This window comes from Stenella coeruleoalba (assembly GCF_951394435.1).
Source record: "Stenella coeruleoalba genome assembly, chromosome: 9".
NCBI lineage: Eukaryota > Metazoa > Chordata > Mammalia > Artiodactyla > Delphinidae > Stenella > Stenella coeruleoalba.
In genome coordinates, this window is record NC_137155.1 from 92,075,315 (window position 1) to 92,096,303 (window position 20,989).

General features: G+C 37.8%; 1 protein-coding gene across 4 annotated transcripts in view; it reads right to left on the reverse strand.

The window, feature by feature from the left end:
* The window catches only part of BRAF (B-Raf proto-oncogene, serine/threonine kinase), a 164,452-nt gene that overhangs the window by 64,608 nt on the left and 78,855 nt on the right, over positions 1-20,989 (reverse strand). For all 4 annotated transcript variants that reach the window (XM_079932159.1, XM_079932158.1, XM_079932160.1 and 1 more), the window contains exons 4-7: positions 11,708-11,811; positions 10,764-10,866; positions 1,297-1,445; positions 249-368 (exon numbers count right to left, since the gene is read on the reverse strand). In XM_079932159.1, the coding sequence (XP_079788285.1) occupies positions 249-368; positions 1,297-1,445; positions 10,764-10,866; positions 11,708-11,811 (476 nt within the window). The remainder of the gene's footprint in view (positions 1-248; positions 369-1,296; positions 1,446-10,763; positions 10,867-11,707; positions 11,812-20,989) is intronic.

Below are 20,989 nucleotides of genomic sequence, written 5' to 3' on the forward strand. Positions count from 1 at the left end.
GGCAGGGACTCTAAATTATCTGTTGCTTGATTTTTTTTCAAGGATGGTCCTAAAACAGTCTACATCAGCTTTAACCCTGTGTATCTGTACCAAATGTATGTAAATTAGCTGACTGGTGTGATAAATTACCTGAAAAAAAAAACCCTTAATTTAACAATCCAAATGTTGGAAAGGTTTATAATTAGCCAAAAGTTCCAAAGAAATCAGCTCAAACAGCATGTCACTGAACAGCAGGAATCAAATCATACCCAATAGAATCGGAGGGGGGTGCAGAAGGGGATGATCCAGACGTAAGGGTAGTCTCTGCTAAGGAGGCCTCCTCCTGTGGTATTGGGTGGTGTTCAAAGAACTTGGAGACAAACAGCAAACTGTGAGGCAAAAAGAAAAACAAAACAAAAACAAACCTAACTTGTGCAAAACCCAGAAGCTTCATATACCAGAATACCTTAAAGAATTAACAAAAATGTCTGAGATCAAATTCCATTTTCAGGAAGGACTGTTAAATTCAATTAGTTGTATTTTTGTCTAAAGGCTTACTGTAAAAAAATTATATTGTACTTTTCAAAGGCAAGTTCAGAATCTAAAACTAATTGCTCTATACAGCAAATTTCTACATAGTAGAGGAGAAAAATCATGCTTTATGGTTAAGGAATTAGAAAATGTATCTACTGCTAAAAATTAGGTTATATCATTATGATATACTTTAAAGTACAGAGTTGAATTCCCTCTACTCAAGTAATCAAAAAAAGTAATAAGATTTTACTAGCAGCAGTAACAACACAAAAAAAGATTAAAATAGACTCAATCTATTGAGAGAGGGAGTAGGGGGAAGAGAGGGACTAGGGGGAAGAGAGGGAGGAAGAGAAGGGGGGAGGGAGAGAGACAGAGAGAGAGAGAGACAGACAGACAGGCACACTAACTTTGAGAGAGAGAGAGCACTTAATTTACAAAATTGCTGACAGAACCAGATTCCCCAATCTGCAGTCTAAAAATATAATGGTTTATTTAATTGAAACACCCAAAAACCATCTAAAAGTGATTTCTATGGGCAAGGGATCTTTATTAATTAAAAGAGAATATAAAACATAAATGAAATGTACAGCAAACCAGAATTATAATTTGAGAGAGAAGTATTGGCTATACTACATATTACTCTCTAGGCACACTTCAAAAAGTTCCCTGTAACAACTATTCTGTACAGAAAACTTTCACAGACTCTAAGACATACTAGTTTCACATTAAGAAAAGTTAAATGTAAAGTGGAAGACAGAAAAGAAAAATTTTTTGATTACTTACTCAAGTTGGTCATAATTAACACACATCAGTGGAACCTCTGTACTACAACGCTGGTGAAATTTATAACCACATGTTTGACAGCGGAACCCCTGGAAAAGCAGCTTTCGACAGAAGTCACAAAATGCTAAGGTGAAAAAAGTTTTCCGTACCTGTAAAGTAAAACATCGTAGAGGATTTCAAAAACTAGTAAGAATCTTTTTAGAAATCAACTTATTTACTCTTTTTTTTTTCTTGCGGTACGCGGGCCTCTCACTGCTGTGGCCTCTCCCGCTGCGGAGCACAGGCTCCGGACGCGCAGGCTCAGTGGCCATGGCTCACGGGCCCAGCCGCCCCGCGGCATGTAGGATCTTCCCGGACCGGGCCACGAACCCGTGTCCCCTGCATCGGCAGGCAGACTCTCAACCACTGTGCCACCAGGGAAGCCCAACTTATTTACTCTTGATTAAAATAACAAATCTTTAATATGCTTACATCATGAGAACTGACTTAAACACTAAGATACTAAAATGAAAACCAGTGGATTCAAGATAACAGATGGACTACATGTATTTTTCTCCCACCCACTAACCAATTAAACTCGTAAGTCAAGAAGATGGAAAATAAATAAAAGACTAACTAATATTAAGCTTTACTACATAAAAGTAAAAGCAGAGATGACAGGAGCAGGAAGAAACAGAGGTGAAAGACAGAATAAGGGTACACTTAAATAACTCTACAAAGAAAGGAGTTAACAGATGCTTACTGGTGTTGACAGAACAAGAAACAATGGCATACTTAAAGTTACAAAGGTATGGAACAGAGGAATCAAAAAACCCACAAAAAACAAAAATGCTTCAGAGGAGGAGCGAAAAGAGGAGGAAGGTTGTAATGTTACAAATAATCTAATTCCCTATGGAACTAGCCATAAGTAAATGTCTAAAACTGATAAAATAAGAAATTGTAGCTTAAAGTTATTATTTAGTAATATGAAAATAATCACGAGAAGAGCTTGAAACAGAAACCATTGAAAGTTAAGAATGATTTCCTCTCAGATAGCCTCATCCACTAGAGGGCAGACAGCAGAAGTAAGAAGAACTACAATCCTGCAGCCTGTGGAACAAAAACCACATTCACAGAAAGACAGACAAGATGAAAAGGCAGAGGGCTATGCACCAGATGAAGGAACAAGATAAGACCCCAGAAAAACAACTAAATGAAGTGGACATAGGCAACCTTCCAGAAAAAGAATTCAGAATGATAGTGAAGATGACCCAGGACCTCAGAAAAAGAATGGAGGTAAAGATTGAGAAGATGTAAAAATGTTTAACAAAGACGTAGAAGAATTAAAGAACAAACAAACAGAGACGAACAATACAATAACTGAAATGGAAAATACACTAGCAGGAATCAATAGCAGAATAACTGAGGCAGAAGAACGTATAAGTAACCTGGAATACAGAATGGTGGAATTCACTGCTGCAGAACAGAATAAAGAAAAAAGAATGAAAAGAAATGAAGACAGCCTAAGAGACCTCCGGGACAACATTAAACGCAACAACATTCACATTATAGAGGTCCCAGAAGGAGAAGAGAGAGAGAAAGGACCAGAGAAAATATTTGAAGAGATTATAGTCGAAAACTTCCCTAACATGGGAAAGGAAACAGCCACCCAAGTCCATGAAGCACAGCAAGTCCCATACAGGATAAACCCAAGGAGAAACACGCCAAGACACATAGTAATCAAATTGGCAAAAATTAAAGACAAAGAAAAATTATTGAAAGCAGCAAGGGAAAAAAGACAAATAACATACAAGGGAACTCCCACAAGGTTAACAGCTGATTTCTCAGCAGCAACTCTACAAGTCAGAAGGGAGCGGCATGATATACTTAAAATGATGAAAGGGAAGAATCTACAACCAAGATTACTGTACATGGCAAGAATCTCATTCAGATTCGATGGAGAAATCAAAAGCTTTACAGAAAAGCAAAAGCTAAGAGAATTCAGCACCACCAAACCAGTTCTACAACAAATGCTAAAGGAACTTCTCTAAGTGGGAAACACAAGAGAAGACAAGGACGTACAAAAACAAACCCAAAACAATTAAGAAAATGGTAATAGGAGCATACATATCGATAAAGACCTGAAACGTGAATGGATTAAATGCTCCAACCAAAAGACACAGGCTTACTGAATGGATACAAAAACAAGACCCATATATGTGCTGTCTACAGGAGACCCACTTCAGAACTAGGAACACATTCAGACTGAAAGTGAGGGGATGGAAAAAGATATTCCATGCAAATGGAAATCAAAAGAAAGCTGGAGTAGCAATAATCATATCAGATAAAATAGACTTTAAAATAAAGAATGTTACAATAGACAAGGAAGGACACTAAATAATGATCAATGGATCAATGCAAGAAGAAGATATAACAATTATAAATATATATGCACCCAACATAAGGGCACCTCAATACATAAGGCAACTGCTAACAGCTATAAAAGAGGAAATCGACAGTAACACAATAATAGTGGGGGACTTTAACACCTCACTTACACCAATGGACAGATCATCCAAAATGACAACTAATAAGGGAACAGAAGCTTTAAATGACACAACAGACCAGATGGATTTAATTAATATTTATAGGACATTCCATCGAAAAACAGCAGATTACACTTTCTTCTCAAGTGAGCAAAGAACATTCTAAAGGGTAGACCACATCTTGGGTCACAAATCAAGCCTCAGTAAATTTAAGAAAATTGAAATCATATCAAGCACCTTTTCTGACCATAACACTATGAGATTAGAAATGAATTACAGGGGAAAAAAAGTAAAAAACACAAACACATGGAGGCTAAACTATATGTTACTAAATAACCAAGAGATCACTGAAGAAATCCAAGAGGAAATCCAAAAATACCTAGAGACAAATGACAATGAAAACACGACAATCCAAAACCTATGGGATGTAGCAAAAGCAGTTCTAAGAGGGAAGTTTACAGTTATACAAGTCTACCTCAAGAAACAAGAAAAATCTCAAATAAACAATCTAACCTTACACCTAAAGGAACTAGAGAAAGAAGAACAAACAAAACCCAAAGTTAGCAGAAGGAAAGAAATCATAAAGGTCAGAGCAGAAATAGATGAAACAGAAACAAAGAAAACAATAGCAAAGATCAATAAAACTAAAAGCTGGTTCTTTGAGAAGATAAACAAAACTGATAAACCATTAGCCAGATTCTTCAAGAAAAAGAGGGAGAGGACTCAAATCAATAGAATTAGAAATGAAAAAGAAGTTACAGCAGACACCGCAGAAATACCAAGCATCCTAAGAGACTACTACAAGCAACGCTATGCCATTAAAATGGACGACCTGGAAGAAATGGACAAATTCTTAGAAAGGTATAACCTTCCAACCTTCCAAGACTGAACCAGGAAGAAATAGAAAATATGAACAGACCAATCACAAGTAATGAAATTGAAACTGTGATTAAAAATCTTCCAACAAACAGAAGCCCAGGACCAGATGGCTTCACAGGTGAATTCTATCAAACATTTAGCGAAGAGCTAACACCCATCCTTCTCAAACTCTTCCAAAAAACTGCAAAGGAATACTCCCAAACTCATTCTATGAGGCCACTATCACCCTGATACCAAAACCAGACAAAGATACTACAAAAAAAGAAAATTACAGACCAATATCACTGATGAATATAGATGCAAAAATCCTCAACAAAATACTAGCAAACAGAACCCAACAACACATTAAAAGGATCATATACCATGATCAAGTGGGATTTATCCCAGGGATGCAAGGATTCTTCAATATATGCAAATCAATGTGATACACCATATTAACAAATTGAAGAATAAAAACCATATGATCATCTCATTAGATGCAGAAAAAGCTTTTGACAAAATTCAACACCCGTTTATGATAAAAACTCTCCAGAAAGTGGGCATAGAGGGAACCTACCTCAACGTAATAAAGGCCATATACCACAAACCCACAGCAAACATCATTCTCAATGGTGAAAAACTGAAAGCATTTCCACTAAGATCAGGAACAAGACAAGGATGTCCACTCTCACCACTATTATTCAGCATAGTTTTGGAAGTCCTAGCCACGGCAATCAGAGAAGAAAAAGAAATAAAAGGACTACAAATTGGAAAAGAAGAAGTAAAACTGTCACTGTTTGCAGATGACATGATACTATACATAGAGAATCCTAAAGATGCCATCAGAAAACTAATACAGCTATTCAATGAATTTGGTAAAGTTGCAGGATACAAAATTAATGTACAGAAATCTCTTGCATTCCTGTACACTAATGATGAAAAATCTGAAAGAGAAATTAAGGAAACTCTTCCATTTACCATTGCAACAAAAAGAATAAAATACCTAAGAATAACCCTACCCAGGGAGACAAAAGACCTGTATGCAGAAAACTATAAGACACTCATGAAAGAAATTAAAGATGATACCAACAGATGGAGAGATACACCATGTTCTTGGACTGGAAGAATCAATATTGTGAAAATGACTATACTACCCAAAGCAATCTACAGATTCAATGTAATCCCTATCAAATTACCAATGGCATTTTTTACAGAACTAGAACAAAAAATATTAAAATTTGTATGGAGACACAAAAGACCCTGAATAGCCAAAGCGGTTTTGAGGGAAAAAATGGAGCTGGAGGAATGAGACTCCCTGACTTCAGACTACACTACAAAGCTACAGTAATCAAGACAACACGGTACTGGCACAAAAACAGAAATATAGATCAGTGGAATAGGATAGAAAGCCCAGAGATAAACCCACGCACCTACGGTCAACTAATCTATGACAAAGGAGGCAAGGATATACAATGGAGAAAAGACAGTCTCTTCAATAAGTGGTGCTGGGAAAACTGGACAGCTACATGTAAAAGAATGAAGTCAGAACACTCCCTAACATCATACACAAAAATAAACTCAAAATGGATTAGAGACCTAAATGTAAGACTGGACACTATAAAACTCGTAGAGGAAAAACAGGAAGAACACTCTTTGACATAAATCACAGCAATATCTTTTTTGATCCACCTCCTAGAGTAATGGAAATAAAAACAAAAATAAACAAGTGGGACCTAATAAAAAAAAAAAAAAAAGAATGATTTCCTCTGGAGAGTGGCATTAGAGGCTAACAAGGGATAGGGCAACAGGTGATTTTTTTTGTAAACCCGTCTGCACTATCTTAAAAACTATATACATTTGATTAAAATGTAATATACTTTGATTAAAATGTAAAAAAGAATTTATAAACGAAAAAACTAGTTTATAATTATATGAAAATCAGATCAACCCTACCTGAACTTGCTAACTTAGGACAAGGAAAAGGAAAATCACCTAAAAGAAGGTAAGAACTACTTTTAACAAACTATCAGTTTGTTAGAGGATTAGAAGACCTAAATGTATCTGTGAACATTCCTCTGTGTGAAACTTAAAAGGCAACGTGTAAGAACTCCATGTCAGAAGCCAAACATGGGTCACATAAACAGAACTGTGCCAGAGAAGCTCTATCTTGATAACGAACAAAACCAGAAATTGTTTAAAACTGTTTGGTTTGTATATATAAGAAGCAGAAAACATAAAAAGGATAAACAAATAACAAAATGTTAACAATGGCTATTTGGGAGTGACGAGAGCATGGGTGACTCTATTTTGTCTTTTGTTCTTTGCTGTATATTCTCAATTCATCTCAGTTTTTCAGACAGCATTAATCACACATTACAATAGTAAGAAAAACACATCATGATCCAGGACACACCTGTATTCATATAATAATATTACCCTAACTATACATAATGCATATCAGAATTTTCTAATCCATTCTACTGCATGTAAATGCTTTTCATGATCCATTAAATTGATTTCAACACCCACTTTATCAAACTCTTTTCAATAAACACATATTTAACATGATAAAATGTTATTAAAAATAATACTTCATCAAGAAAATGATATCTTGGCACATCATTCATTCTGGCTTTTTGAGAACATTTAGATAGTTTTAAGAGTAGCTCTTGTTTTCTTCACCTTTTTGTCTATGTATCACTTTCTAGGGGATATAAAAAAGCAACTGACTGTTTTTAGCTTTGTTCCTTTTCCATTTGTCTCTGGATATAAAAGCAATTAGAAAATCTTTAATATTTATGTGTCTACTATTTACTAAAGCAAGCATCTTTTTATATTGCTAGCATAATCTCTGGAAATTAGAGCACAGAAAAATACAAAATGTATTCACAGGAATCAGCATTTTATAGTCACTTTATCCTTTTTGCTAACTACTCATACTCTCAATCGCCTAATAATCTGCAGACTTTCATGAAGCCCTAATTTCTCTTCCTTCTTTAATCTACTCAGTTGCAGTCTTTCTTCCTGTCACTGACTTATATGTGAAAACTATGTGTAACTGGTTGTTTCTGCATGTAAAGGAAGGGGGGAAAAAGAGAGAAAAGGAAGGAGGGCAGGAGGGAGGAAAGCAGAAAGGAGAGAAAAACACCTGAGCAGGAGAAAATGTGGGTATGCATTTGAGCATAAATTGAGTAACTGACATATACCTCTATCTGTGAATATACCTTTGTCAATAAAGGTGGGTACAGGAAGGTATATCTTTTCTTTTGGGCCACAAATTATGCTTATTTTGGAATTCAAGACATGGATGGTAAACTCGTGGGGGCCATAGAACAGGTAATTTGCACGCATTAATTTGTAAGGTGTGGGGCTGAGGGAAGACATTAACTTTAGTGCCTATAGAAAATGGGAAGGTCTGGACACATAGCATCTGTTTTTAATCTTGTTTCTCTACCTTCCCTGCCCCCTGCCAGTTCCCAAGGATTCCTGGGATGCACGTATATACTGAAGGAATCGCTTTTATAACAGACTATGAAACCAGGAGGCATAATCAGCCTTCCTCCAGTAGTCAACAAAAACCAGCCCAGAGAAGCAGAGAGAGGATTTCTTTCCCTTTCTAAGCAGAACACAGGCTTAGTCTTGCCTCTCTATGACACTAAGAGCAATCATTCCAAAACACAAATCTAATCACACTGCTGCCCTGCCTATTAAAATCATTAAATTTCCAATGATTTTAGGGAAAAGTCTGAATCTTTAACATAGCTTACAAGGACTCTCATAAGCTTACTCCACCCATATACACGCTACACTCTAACAGCCCCCTCTCCAACTTTGCATCATCCATTCTGAACTTCTTTCAAAACTGAAAAGGTAACATGCTTTCTTGCTGTTCCCTCTGTCTAGAGTACTCTTGTGGTTTTTTAAAATATTTATTTATTTATTTATGGCTGTTTTGGGTCTTCGTTGCTGCACATGAGCTTTCTCTAGTTGTGGCGAGCGGGGGTTACTCTTCGTTGCAGTGCGCAGGCTTCTCTTGCTGCAGAGTGTGGGCTCAAGAGCACAGGCTCAGTAGTTGTGCATGGGCTTAGCTGCTCCGCAGCATGTGGGATCTTCCCGGACCAGGGCTCAAACCCGTGTCCCCTGTATTGGCAGGCAGATTCTTAACCACTGCGCCACCTGGGAAGTCCCTGTCCAGAGTACTCTTCCCTCATCCATCAGGCCACAGCTTTCATATTTCTTCCTTTGGGAAAACTTCCTGACTCCTCAAAGGCCAAGGTTAGGAATCTCTACTCTGTGTATCTATAGCACTTTAAACATACACAGTAATTAAGAGTGCTTATGAAAATTTTTAATTAAATGATCTGTCTCTCTCTACTCTAAGGCAGGGATACTGTTTTCTTATTAATTGTTATATCCTCAGATCAGACAAAATACTGGCAAATGAAAAGATCTCAACAAACAGTAACTGGCAGCTCTCCAACTGTGTTGTGAAGATTTCCATACTCTGCAACTAACCTGCAGTTTGCTTTCATTACCCTCTTGTGGCAAGGACCTTCCTGCACTGCTTAAGGTTAGTAACTTAGATCTTCTTTTACCTCCTCATATGCAATTTCTAATTAAGAAGAATAAGAGTACTTATTTTTAATTCCTAAAAACTTAAATAAAAAATCTTAAGATTTATCCTCTCAAAATTCTCCAGGTTTAAAAAAAAAAGTCAATAGTAGTGAACTCCTTATCTCATCATTATAAAACTATCTGCCACATAGTAAATCTGATTGGCATCAGGTGTATCTTACACTCGTCCAAAAGATACCTTATCTATTGAAGCACAAACCTGATCTCATTATTCACCGCTAATGGAGCCTCCAAAACACTAACACCCCCCAGGAAATCGAAAGAGCCCAGCTGTACTAATCAACAAGGCACAAGGGAAAACACTTGATGCCAAAAGGGTAGCAATAACTATCCATCTAGAAAACTAAACTGTGGTCCAAAGTCCATATATAGAAAAGTAAGAAGTGCATTCCTGCCTTATAGATCACTCTAATCTTGGCTCCTGCCTACTCTTTTAGAGGACAGGTTCTCAAGCTCTGGAACTGTACCCTCTACCTTATCTCTGAGGTAGAGAGGTTCCACTGTTCCAGGCCTCATGCTGGTGACACTTAGCTTAGGCTAGGTTCTGGCAAATGCAAAACCAGATAAAGGGAGAAGTATTGAAGGAGAGCTTTAACATCTATCTTTCTTCAGTCCTCAAGGAAAGCTATTCCACTTCCATTAGTCTATCTTTCAGAAACATTTACACAAGTGTGTCAAGATGTATGCAGAAAGAGTCTATTTACCATATATGTAACAGATTTCTTAAAAACTTAAATGTCTGTTAAGAGGGATGGTTAAATATACTGAATTTATATTCTTATGGACTATTATGCAATCATTATAAAGCTAGGTGTACTGACATGGAAAGATGCCCATGATGCTTCGTTTAACTTAAAAAAAAAAAAAAAGAAGAATATCATACAAAATATGATTCCATTTTTTAGTTTTAATAAAAGGAAAAAATGGAAAACTGAAGGAAAGGAAAGGGAGAAAAAAAAGAAAGGAGAAAACTTTGGGTTCACAGACACATGTTTTATATATAGAAAGACTTTGGAAGAATACACAATAATCAATTAACAACTGTTTACCTCTGGTAGGGTACTTTCACGTTTTTACTTGATATACTTTCGTACCACTCAAATTTTTAAGAGTTTTCTTTCAATAATGAGTATCTATTACTTTTTTTTTGAATTTTTTTAATTGAAATATAGTTGATTTACAATGTTGTGTTAGTTTCAGGTGTACAACAAAGTTAGTCAATTATATACATACATATATGTTATTACTTTTTAAATTAAAAATAAAGTATAATGATTAAAACAAAAGTCTTTAAATATGTGTTGTTTTTTTAAATAACAGAACTGATTTTCAACTTAGGTAAAATATCAATGTCAAAATTATTCATCCATACTTCATATTCTCTACATAAAAATTCATTCACAAGAACTTGAAGATTTTTGACATTAAAAAAAATATAAAAGTACATACAAAGTTGTGTGTTGTAAGTGGAACATTCTCCAACACTTCTACATGCAATTCCTCTCCAGTAAGCCAGGAAATATCAGTGTCCCAGCCAATTGGTTTCTTCTCTCTGAAAAGTGTAGACACATCCTTTCTTGGTTATCATACCTAAAGATCTTCATAAACCTCATGCTGAAGATATGAAAATTGGTTATTGAGGGGCTAGTAATGGTGAGGGAGTTTTGGCTCCCTGGTCTTCCATCGTTAGAAATTTAAATGGCAATAAATTAATTTTTAAGTTTACCCCAAATAAATGTATCACTCTTGGACAAACAGCAGGGTAAAGAGATGTACTCTTTTCTTCAAGTCAGCTCCAGAAAAGACCTACAACAGCAGAAAATGGATTGTTCCTGGGGTCCAAAAAAAAAAAGAAATCACAGGTACAGATTTACGTACCCATTCAAAGAAAAAGAGTACTCAAGGGACAATATGCCCCAAAAAGGAGACTTTTTTTTTGTTTTAAAAAAACAGGACTCAAAATTGGGGTTGGGGGGCTCATGGCAAAATTTTAGATGCTTTCTGAAAAATAATTCAATATAAAATGTTAATTTTGGTAAGTCTTTTGTGAAACTATGAGTTTATATTAAAAATAAAGGACTGGGAAAGAGTCCATTATTCAAATAAGACACATAAAAAAATAGTTCAAAAATTTTAAGAATCTCAAACTCTAAACAAAGTCATTTGATCAGAGAAACAAACACTATCATCACAAGAAATTATCTAATGTTAACTCCTCAAAGGGCCTACAAGATTTCTTTAGGCTAATTAACTTAGTATTAATATTTTTTTCCTGAAGCTGATTTTCAATACCCTAGGTCTGGGTAAAGATCTTACAGAAAACCCCAAAATTTCATGTCTGAGGTTTTTTTTTCCTTTTTTAAACAAAGTTTCACATCACATACAAACCATACCCATCCTGAATTCTGTAAACAGCACAGCACTCTGGGATTAGACCTCTCATCATCAGTGCTTTCTTTAGGCTGTCCCGGACTGTAACTCCACACCTTGCAGGTACCTATGGTATCATAAACATATGATATGAGGTAAAGGAAATAAATTATGTATTTTCCACATCATTGAAAAAAACCAATAATTTACCTTTATAACACCTTTAAAATGTCATATGGATTACTGTGTCAGAAAATTATTTCACTAACTTAATATTAATGGGAAATTATGACTCAAGTATCTATTATTACTCACCAACTTAAATCAAAGCAAAATTAATTTTTAGTTTTTTATTAAAATTACAAAATATCTTAAACATATAAAAGAACAGAAAATACTACAGATCCTTATGTGCTCACTGCTGAGAAATAATAGATGTCAACATTTAAAGCAAAATCAATTTTGATCCAACATTGTTCAAAGCTGAAAACTCTTAATCCTTCAATCATAATGATGGTCCCTAAGAGATGTCTTACTGATCCTAAACATAGCAGAAGAAAATACCTGTCTTAATGTGTATAGTTGATATCTGCTGTTTAGTTGTTTGGCACTCCTATTTCCTCTGGGAATCCACCCCTCCCTAAAAACCACATGGTTCTGGAGAGGCCATCAATCACAAGGGTCACTACTTTTCTGGCTACACATGACATAAGCCGGCTAATCAGTTTCCCATATCCCTAATCCAGGGCTAGATATATGACCCAAACAGCACCAGAGTTCTTTCCTTAACTGACAGATGGACACTGGTTGAGAGAAGTTTCTGTTTCTACTGTAGTTAAAGTGTTCCAAAAGGATAGAAATCTGGAGTCCCTAATGGCCATCTTCCCTAGTACACTCAGAAAACCTGGCTACAGAATGAAGCTAACCTAAGGAGAAGTAGAGATGACATTAGGAGCGGGGAGAAAAGAGGCACTGAAAATAGAGATAAGAATCTTTCTGTATATTTGAAGTTATCTCTATCCTGGCCTTTTCTGCCAGCGACCCATCTCCCCAGATATTAATCCGAATAATTTAAAACTGAAAAAGGACTGACAAACACAGCGTAGACTAAAGTGAAGCAATGGGAGTTCAGGTTGGTCAGTCTTTATGGGGGGAGGGGAGTGCAGACAGAGGAAATGTTAATAACAAAATTAAAGGTTTCATTCTTTTAAATCACTAAAGTACTCAGCAAACCAAAGGTTTCCAAAGAAATTGGGAAACTTATGCTAGAGGGGGAAAAATGGAGTGAAAATGAATATAAGACAGCTGAATCTAAACAGTATATTGAAGGGGAACAATCGAGAAAGCCAAATTAGAACCTAAGATTAGATAACACAGGAGGCAGATTTTAGCTCAATATAACCGTTAAAACTATCCAGCAAGGGAAAAGTTTACCATGAGGGAGTAGGTTCATCATTGGAAATATTCAAGAGACTGGATTGGTACAGTTGATCCTCTTTATTCATAGACTCTGCATTTGCAAATTTGTTTGTTTGCTAAAATTTATTTGTAACCCCAAAATCAATACTTGCAGTGCTTTTGCAGACATGCACAGAGGACAGAAAAATTTGAGTTGCTCAAGGCATACTTTCCCAGCTGAGGTTAATCAAGGTGACACTGCCTTCTTTTTCTAGCTCTCATACTGTTGACAAGTGCCAGGTGACTTTTAAGCTAATGGACCCCAGTCCATTCTAGGGGCCAATATACAGAGGCCATCTTTGGCTCATTTATAACAGTAATCCTGCATTTCTCCTAGGAGCAATGGTTCAGTATTCACTAATTCAGTGTTTGCAGGGAATGTATAGAACATAACTATTGCAAATCGTGAGAACTGGCCATACCTTCCAGAAATAATGAACAGAAGGGAAAGCTTACTTTTTCCCTCTGCAACTCATATTCTGCCTACTCTAAACCAAAAACTTCTTGATTGACAACCCTATCTTTAGTTTTAAACCCCATCCAATCTATCCTATCCCCATGTTATCAGTGAAATCTTTCTAAAGAAGGTATTCTTAACATGTGTGCGTGTCAAATACTTCTGAGAACCTGATGAAAGCCTTAGATACTCTCTCTGGAACATAAAATTTCAAGCCCATTATGGACTGCTGAGGAGTCCACTGAACTCAGATTTAGAATCCCATTCTAAGGTATAACCTTACATTTCATTAGTCTTCTCAAAATTTTCCAGTTATTTATAGGACAAAATTCAAATTCCTTAATATGGCATATGAGGTCATCAATGGGTTGGGGCTATCAACCTTTCAGTTCCTTTGGTAATTCCCCTCATGCACTCCTGTAATGCCATCTTCTAATATAGCTATGCTCCCTTATGCTTCTCTGAACAGGTTGATTCCAAGGTGTATATATGTTTCATCAGTAGGCAAAAATTTGGTTTTCCACTCTTATCACCAAGGGAAAGTCACCTATCAGTCCTTCATTCACTTCTGTAGGCTGATTTCTGTTCCTTCATGATACCTGTTCAACAGACTGACACACCAACAGAATAAAACAGAAAGACCAAAGCAGACTCCAACACATAAAGAAAATCAAAATAAAATAAAGGCAGCATCTGAAACAGGATAAAGATGAACTTTTAAATAACTGATGTTGGAACTACTGGAACCAATCTAGGAAAAAAAGGTTCACCCATACTACATACTGTACACTAGGGTAAATTCCAAAAGGATCAAATATTTAAATGTTGAAGGAAGGAGGGGACAAACCATATAAGAACTGAAAGAAACACACGGCAAGCTCCTTTATAACCTCAAGTGAAGAAGCCTTATAAATCTATGATGCAAAGTCTGGAAGCCATAAAAGAAAAATGTTAAATTCACCTACACATAACTAAGAACTTTTTAGATGGCAAAACACACACAACATACTACAGTCAGCCCTCCATATCGTGGGTGCCACATCCGTGGATTCAACCAACTGAGGATCAAAAATATTCAGAAAAAAATTCCAGAAAGTTCCAAAAAAGCAAAACTTAAATTTTCCTACTATAAGTAACCTAGAGATGATTTAAAGTATACAGGAGTATGTGCATAGGTTATATGCAAATACTATGCCATTTTATATAAGGCACTTGAGCATCTAAGGATTTTGGTATCCTTAGGGGGTCCTGGAACCAATCCCCTGTAGATACTGAGGGATGACTACATAAGCAAAGTCAAAAGACAAATGCAAACTGGGAAAAAAATATTTGCAACTTATATAAGAGGCATATAATCTTCATGATATATAAAGAGCTCCTGAAAAATCGAGATCAGGATCAACGGGCAAAGGACATGAAAGACAGTTCAGGAAAACAAAATATAAACGGCCTTCTAACTTATGAAAAGGTGTTCAACCTCAGAGAAAAGCAAACTCAAACTTGCCAAAATATCTTTCATTTATCACATTGGCAAAAATACAAAAGTTTGACAACATACTCTGTTGATGAGGCTATGGTAAACAGGCATCTCATACACTGCTGATAACAGTGCAAGACTAAGCAAAACCTGTGAAGCAAAATTTGAAAGTTTCTTATCAAATTTACAAATGTAAATTTCTCTTTGATCAAGGAAGCCTACTTTTGGTATACCATAATTTAACTGGTAAACTATAGTACATCTATACAATGGAATCTATAGCTATAAAAAAGAATACTTAAGCATGTTATACGTGGAAATGGAAAATTTCCAGGATAGCCTACATAAACATTAAAAGCAAAATACAGAATGATATATACAGTATGATACCTTGTGTGTATGAAGAGGAGTGGAGAAATAAGAATATATCTTTCTATTTTCTTCTTGCTACATGAAGAAACCCAGAAAACACACACACCCACCCAAATAAAAATAGTTACCTAAAAGGTACAGGGGAAACTGGATGTAAAGAGGTAGAGGTGGAAACAAGATTTCCTGATGTAAATACCACATGAAAGAATTACCGGAACAACTCCTACAGAACACCCACTGAACGCTGGCAGAAGACCTCAGACCTCCCAAAAGGCAAGAAACTCCCCACGTACCTGGGTAGGGCAAAAGAAAAAAGGAAAAACAGAAACAAAAGAATAGGGACGGGACCTGCACCAGTGGGAGGGAGCAGTGAAGGAGGAAAGGTTTCCACACACTAGGAAGCCCCTTCGCAGGCAGAGACTGCGGGCGGCGGAGGGGGGAAGCTTCAGAGCCGTGGAGGAGAGCACAGCAACAGGGGTGTGGAAGCCAAAGCGGAGAGATTCCCGCACAGAGGATCGGTGCCGACCAGCACTCAGCAGCCCGAGAGGCTGGTCTGCTCACCCGTCGGGGCGGGCGGGGCTGGGAGCTAAGGCTTGGGCATCGGTCGAGCCCAGGGAGAGGACTGGCGGAATGAACATAGCCTGCAGAGGTTAGTGCGCCACGGCTAGGCTACCTGGGAGGGAGTCCGGGGAAAAGTTTGGACCTGCCAAAGACGCAAGAGACTTTTTCTTCCCTCTTTGTTTCCTGGTGCGCGAGGAGAGGGGATTAAAAGCGCTGCTTAAAGGAGCTCCAGAGATGGGCGCGAGCCACGGCTACTAACAGCGCGGACCCCAGAGACGGGCATGGGACGCTAAAGCTGCTGCTGCCGCCACCAAGAAGCCTGTGTGCGAGAACAAGTCACTATCCACACCCCGCTTCCGGGAGCCTGTGCAGCCCGCCACTGCCTGGGTCCCGTGATCCAGGGACAACTTCCCCGGGAGAACGCAGCACGGCGCGCCTCAGGCTGGTGCAACGTCACGCCGGCCTCTGCTGCTGCAGGCTCGCCCCGCACTCCATACGCCTCCCTCCCCCCGGCCTGAGTGAGCAGAGTCCCCGAAGCAGCAGCTGCTCCTTTAACCCCGTCCTGTCTCAACGAAGAACAGACGCCCTCCGGCGACCTACACGCAGAGGCGGGGCCAAATCCAAAGCTGAGCCCCGGAAGCTCTGAGAACAAAGAAGAGAAAGGGAAATCTCTCCCAGGAGCCTCAGAAGCAGCGGATTAAAGCTCCACAAACAACTTGATGTACCCTGCATCTGTGGAATACCTGAATAGACAACGAATCATCCCAAGTTGAGGAGGTGGACTTTGAGAGCAAGATTTATTATTTTTTCCCCTTTTCCTCTTTTTGTGTGTATGTGTATGCTTCTGTGTGAGATTTTGTCTGTACAGCTTTGCTTTCACCATTTGTCCTAGGGTTCTGTCTGTCCGTTTTTTTTGTTTTACTTAAAAAATTTTTTTCTCAATAATTAGTTTTTATTTTAATAACTATTTTATTTTCTTATTTTATTTTAGCCTCTTTCTTTCTTTCTTCCTTCCTCCCTCCCTCCCTTCCTCTCTCTCTCTCTCTCTCTCTTTCTTTCTTTCTACTTTTTCTCCCTTTTACTCTGAGCCATGTGGATGAAAGGCTCTTGGTGCTGCAGCCAGGAGTCAGTGCTGTGCCTCTGAGGTGGGAGAGCCAACTTCAGGACACTGGTCTACAAGAGACCTCCCAGCTCCACGTAGTATCAAACGGCAAAAATATCCCAGATATCTCCATCTCAAAACGAACACCCAGCTTTACTCAACGACCAGCAAGCTACAGTGCTGGACACCCTATGCCAAACAACCAGCAAGACAGGAACACAACCCCACCCATTAGCAGAGAGGCTGCCTAAAATCATAATAAAGCCACAGACACCCCAAAACACACCACCAGACGGGGACCTGCCCACCAGAAAGACAAGATCCAGCCTCATCCACCAGAACACAGGCACTAGGTCCCCTACACCAGGAAGCCTACACAACCCACTGAACCAACTTTAGCCACTGGGGACAGACACCAAACACAACGGGAACCACAAACCTGCAGCCTACAAAAAGGAGACACCCAAACACAGTAAGATAAGCAAAATGAGAAGACAGAAAAACACACAGCAGATGAAGGAGCAAGATAAAAACCCACCAGACCTAACAAATGAAGAGGAAATAGGCAGAATTCAGAATAATGATAGTAAAGATGATCCAAAATCTTGGAAACAGAATAGAGAAAATGAAAGAAACATTTAACAAGGACTAAGAAGAACTAAAGAGGAAACAAGCAATGATGAACAACACAATAAATGAAATTAAAAATATTCAAGAAGGGATCAATAGCAGAATAACTGAGGCAGAAGAACGGATAAGTGACCTGGAAGATAAAACAGTGGAAATAACTACTGCAGAGTAGAATAAAGAAAACAGAATGAAAAGAGCTGAGGACAGTCTCAGAGACCTCTGGGACAACATTAAATGCACCAACATTCGAATTATAGGGGTCTCAGAAGAAGAAGAGAAAAAGAAAGGGACTGAGAAAATATTTGAAGAGATTATACTTGAAAACTTCCCGAATATGGGAAAGGAAATAGTTAATCAAGTCCAGGAAGCACAGAGAGGTCCATACAGGATAAATCCAAGGAGAAACACGCCACGATACATATTAATCAAACTGTCAAAAATTAAATACAAAGAAAACATATTAAAATCAGCAAGTGAAAAACAACAAGTAACACACAAGGGAATCCCCATAAGATTAACAGCTGATCTTTCAGCAGAAACTCTGCAAGCCAGAGGGAGTGGCAGGACATATTTAAAGTGATGAAGGAGAAAAACCTACAACCAAGATTACTCCACCCAGCAAGGATCTCATTCAGATTTGATGGAGAAATTAAAACCTTTACTGACAAGCAAAAGCTGAGAGAGTTCAGCACCACCAAACCAGCTTTACAACAAATGTTAAGGAACTTCTCTAGGCAAGAAACACAAGAGAAGGAAAAGACCTACAATAACAAACCCAAAACAATTAAGAAAATGGGAACAGGAACATGCATATCGATAACTACCTTAAATGTAAATGGATTAAATGCTCCCACCAAAAGACACAGACTGGCTGAATGGATACAAAAACAACACCCATATATATGCAGTCTACAAAAGACCCACTTCAGACCTAGGGACACATACAGACTGAAAGTGAGGGCATGGAAAAAGATATTCCATGCAAATGGAAACCAAAAGAAAGCTGGAGTAGCAATTCTCATATCAGACAAAATAGACTTTAAAATAAAGACTATTACAAGAGACAAAGAAGGACACTACATAATGATCAAGGGATCGATCAAGAAGAAGATATAACAATTGTAAATATTTATGCACCCAACATAGGAGCACCTCAATACATAAGGCAAATACTAATAGCCATAAAAGGGGAAATCGACAGTAACACATTCATAGTAGTGGACTTTAACACCCCACTTTCACCAATGGACAGATCATCCAAAATGAAAATAAATAAGGAAACACAAGCTTTAAATGATACCTTAAACAAGATGGACTTAATTGATATTTATAGTACATTCCATCCAAAAACAACAGAATACACATTTTTCTCAAGTGCTCATGGAACATTCTCCAGGATACATCATATCTTGGGTCACAAATCAAGCCTTGGCAAATTTAAGAAAATTGAAATTGCATCAATCATCTTTTCCAACCACAACGCTATGAGACTAGATATCAATTACAGGAAAAGATGTAAAAAACACAAACACATGAAGGCTAAACAATACACTACTTAATAACGAAGTGATCACTGAAGAAATCAAAGAGGAAATCAAAAAAATACCTAGAAACAAATGACAATGAAGACACGACGACCCAAAACCTATGGGATGCAGCAAAAGCAGTTCTAAGAGGGAAGTTTATAGCAATACAATCCTACCTTAAGAAACAGGAAACACCTCGAATAAACAACCTGACTTTGCACCTAAAGCAATTAGAGAAAGAAGAACAAAAAAACCCCAAAGTTAACAGAAGGAAAGAAATCATAAAAATCAGATCAGAAATAAATGAAAAAGAAATGAAGGAAATGATAGCAAAGATCAATAAAACTAAAAGCTGGTTCTTTGAGAAGATAAACAAAATTGATAAACCATTAGCCAGATTCACCAAGGAAAAAAGGGAGAAGACTCAAATCAATAGAATTAGAAATGAAAAAGGAGAAGTAACAACTGACACTGCAGAAATACAAAAGATCATGAGAGATTACTACAAGCAACTCTATGCCAATAAAATGGACAACCTGGAAGAAATGGACAAATTCTTAGAAATGCACAACCTGCCAAGACTGAATCAGGAAGAAATAGAAAATATGAACAGACCAATCACAAGCACTGAAATTGAAACTGTGATTAAAAATCTTCCAACAAACAAAAAGCCCAGGACAGGATGGCTTCACAGGTGAATTCTATCAAACATTTAGAGAAGGGCTTCCCTGGTGGCGCAGTGGTTGAGAGTCCGCCTGCCGATGCAGGGGACACGGGTTCGTGCCCCGATCCGGGAAGATCCCATATGCCGCGGAGCGGCTAGGCCCGTGAGCCATGGCCGCTGAGCCTGCACGTCCGGAGCCTGTGCTCCGCAATGGGAGAGGCCACAAGAGTGAGAGGCCTGCGTATTGCAAAAAAAAAAAAACAAAAAGAACCCCAAAAGAAACATTTAGAGAAGAGCTAACGCCTATCCTTCTCAAACTCTTCCAAAATATAGCAGAGGCAGGAACACTCCCAAACTCATTCTATGGGGACACCATCACTCTGATACCAAAACCAGACAAGGATGTCACAAAGAAAGAAAACTACAGGCCAATATCACTGATGAACGTAGATGTAAAAATCCTCAACAAAATGCTAGCAAACAGAATCCAACAGCACATTAAAAGGATCATACACCATGAACAAGTGGGGTTTATTCCAGGAATGCAAGGATTCTTCAATATATGCAAATCAATCAACGTGATACACCATATTAACAAATTGAAGGAGAAAAACCATATGATCATCTCAATAGATGCAAAGAAAGCTTTCGACAAAATTCAACACCCATTTATGATAAAAACACTGCAGAAAGTAGGCATAGAGGGAACTTTCCTCCACATAATAAAGGCCATATATGACAAACCCACAGCCAACATCGTCCTCAATGGTGAAAAACTGAAAGCATTTCCACTAAGATCAGGAACAAGACAAGGTTACCCACTCTCACCACTCTTATTCAACATAGTTTTTGGAAGTTTTAGCCACAGCAATCAGTGAAGAAAAGGAAATAAAAGGAATCCAAATTGGAAAAGAAGAAGTAAAGCTGTCACTGTTTGCAGATGACATGATACTATACATAGAGAATCCTAAAGATGCTACCAGAAAACTACTAGAGCTAATCAATGAATTCGGTAAAGTAGCAGGATACAAAATTAATGCACAGAAATCTCTGGCATT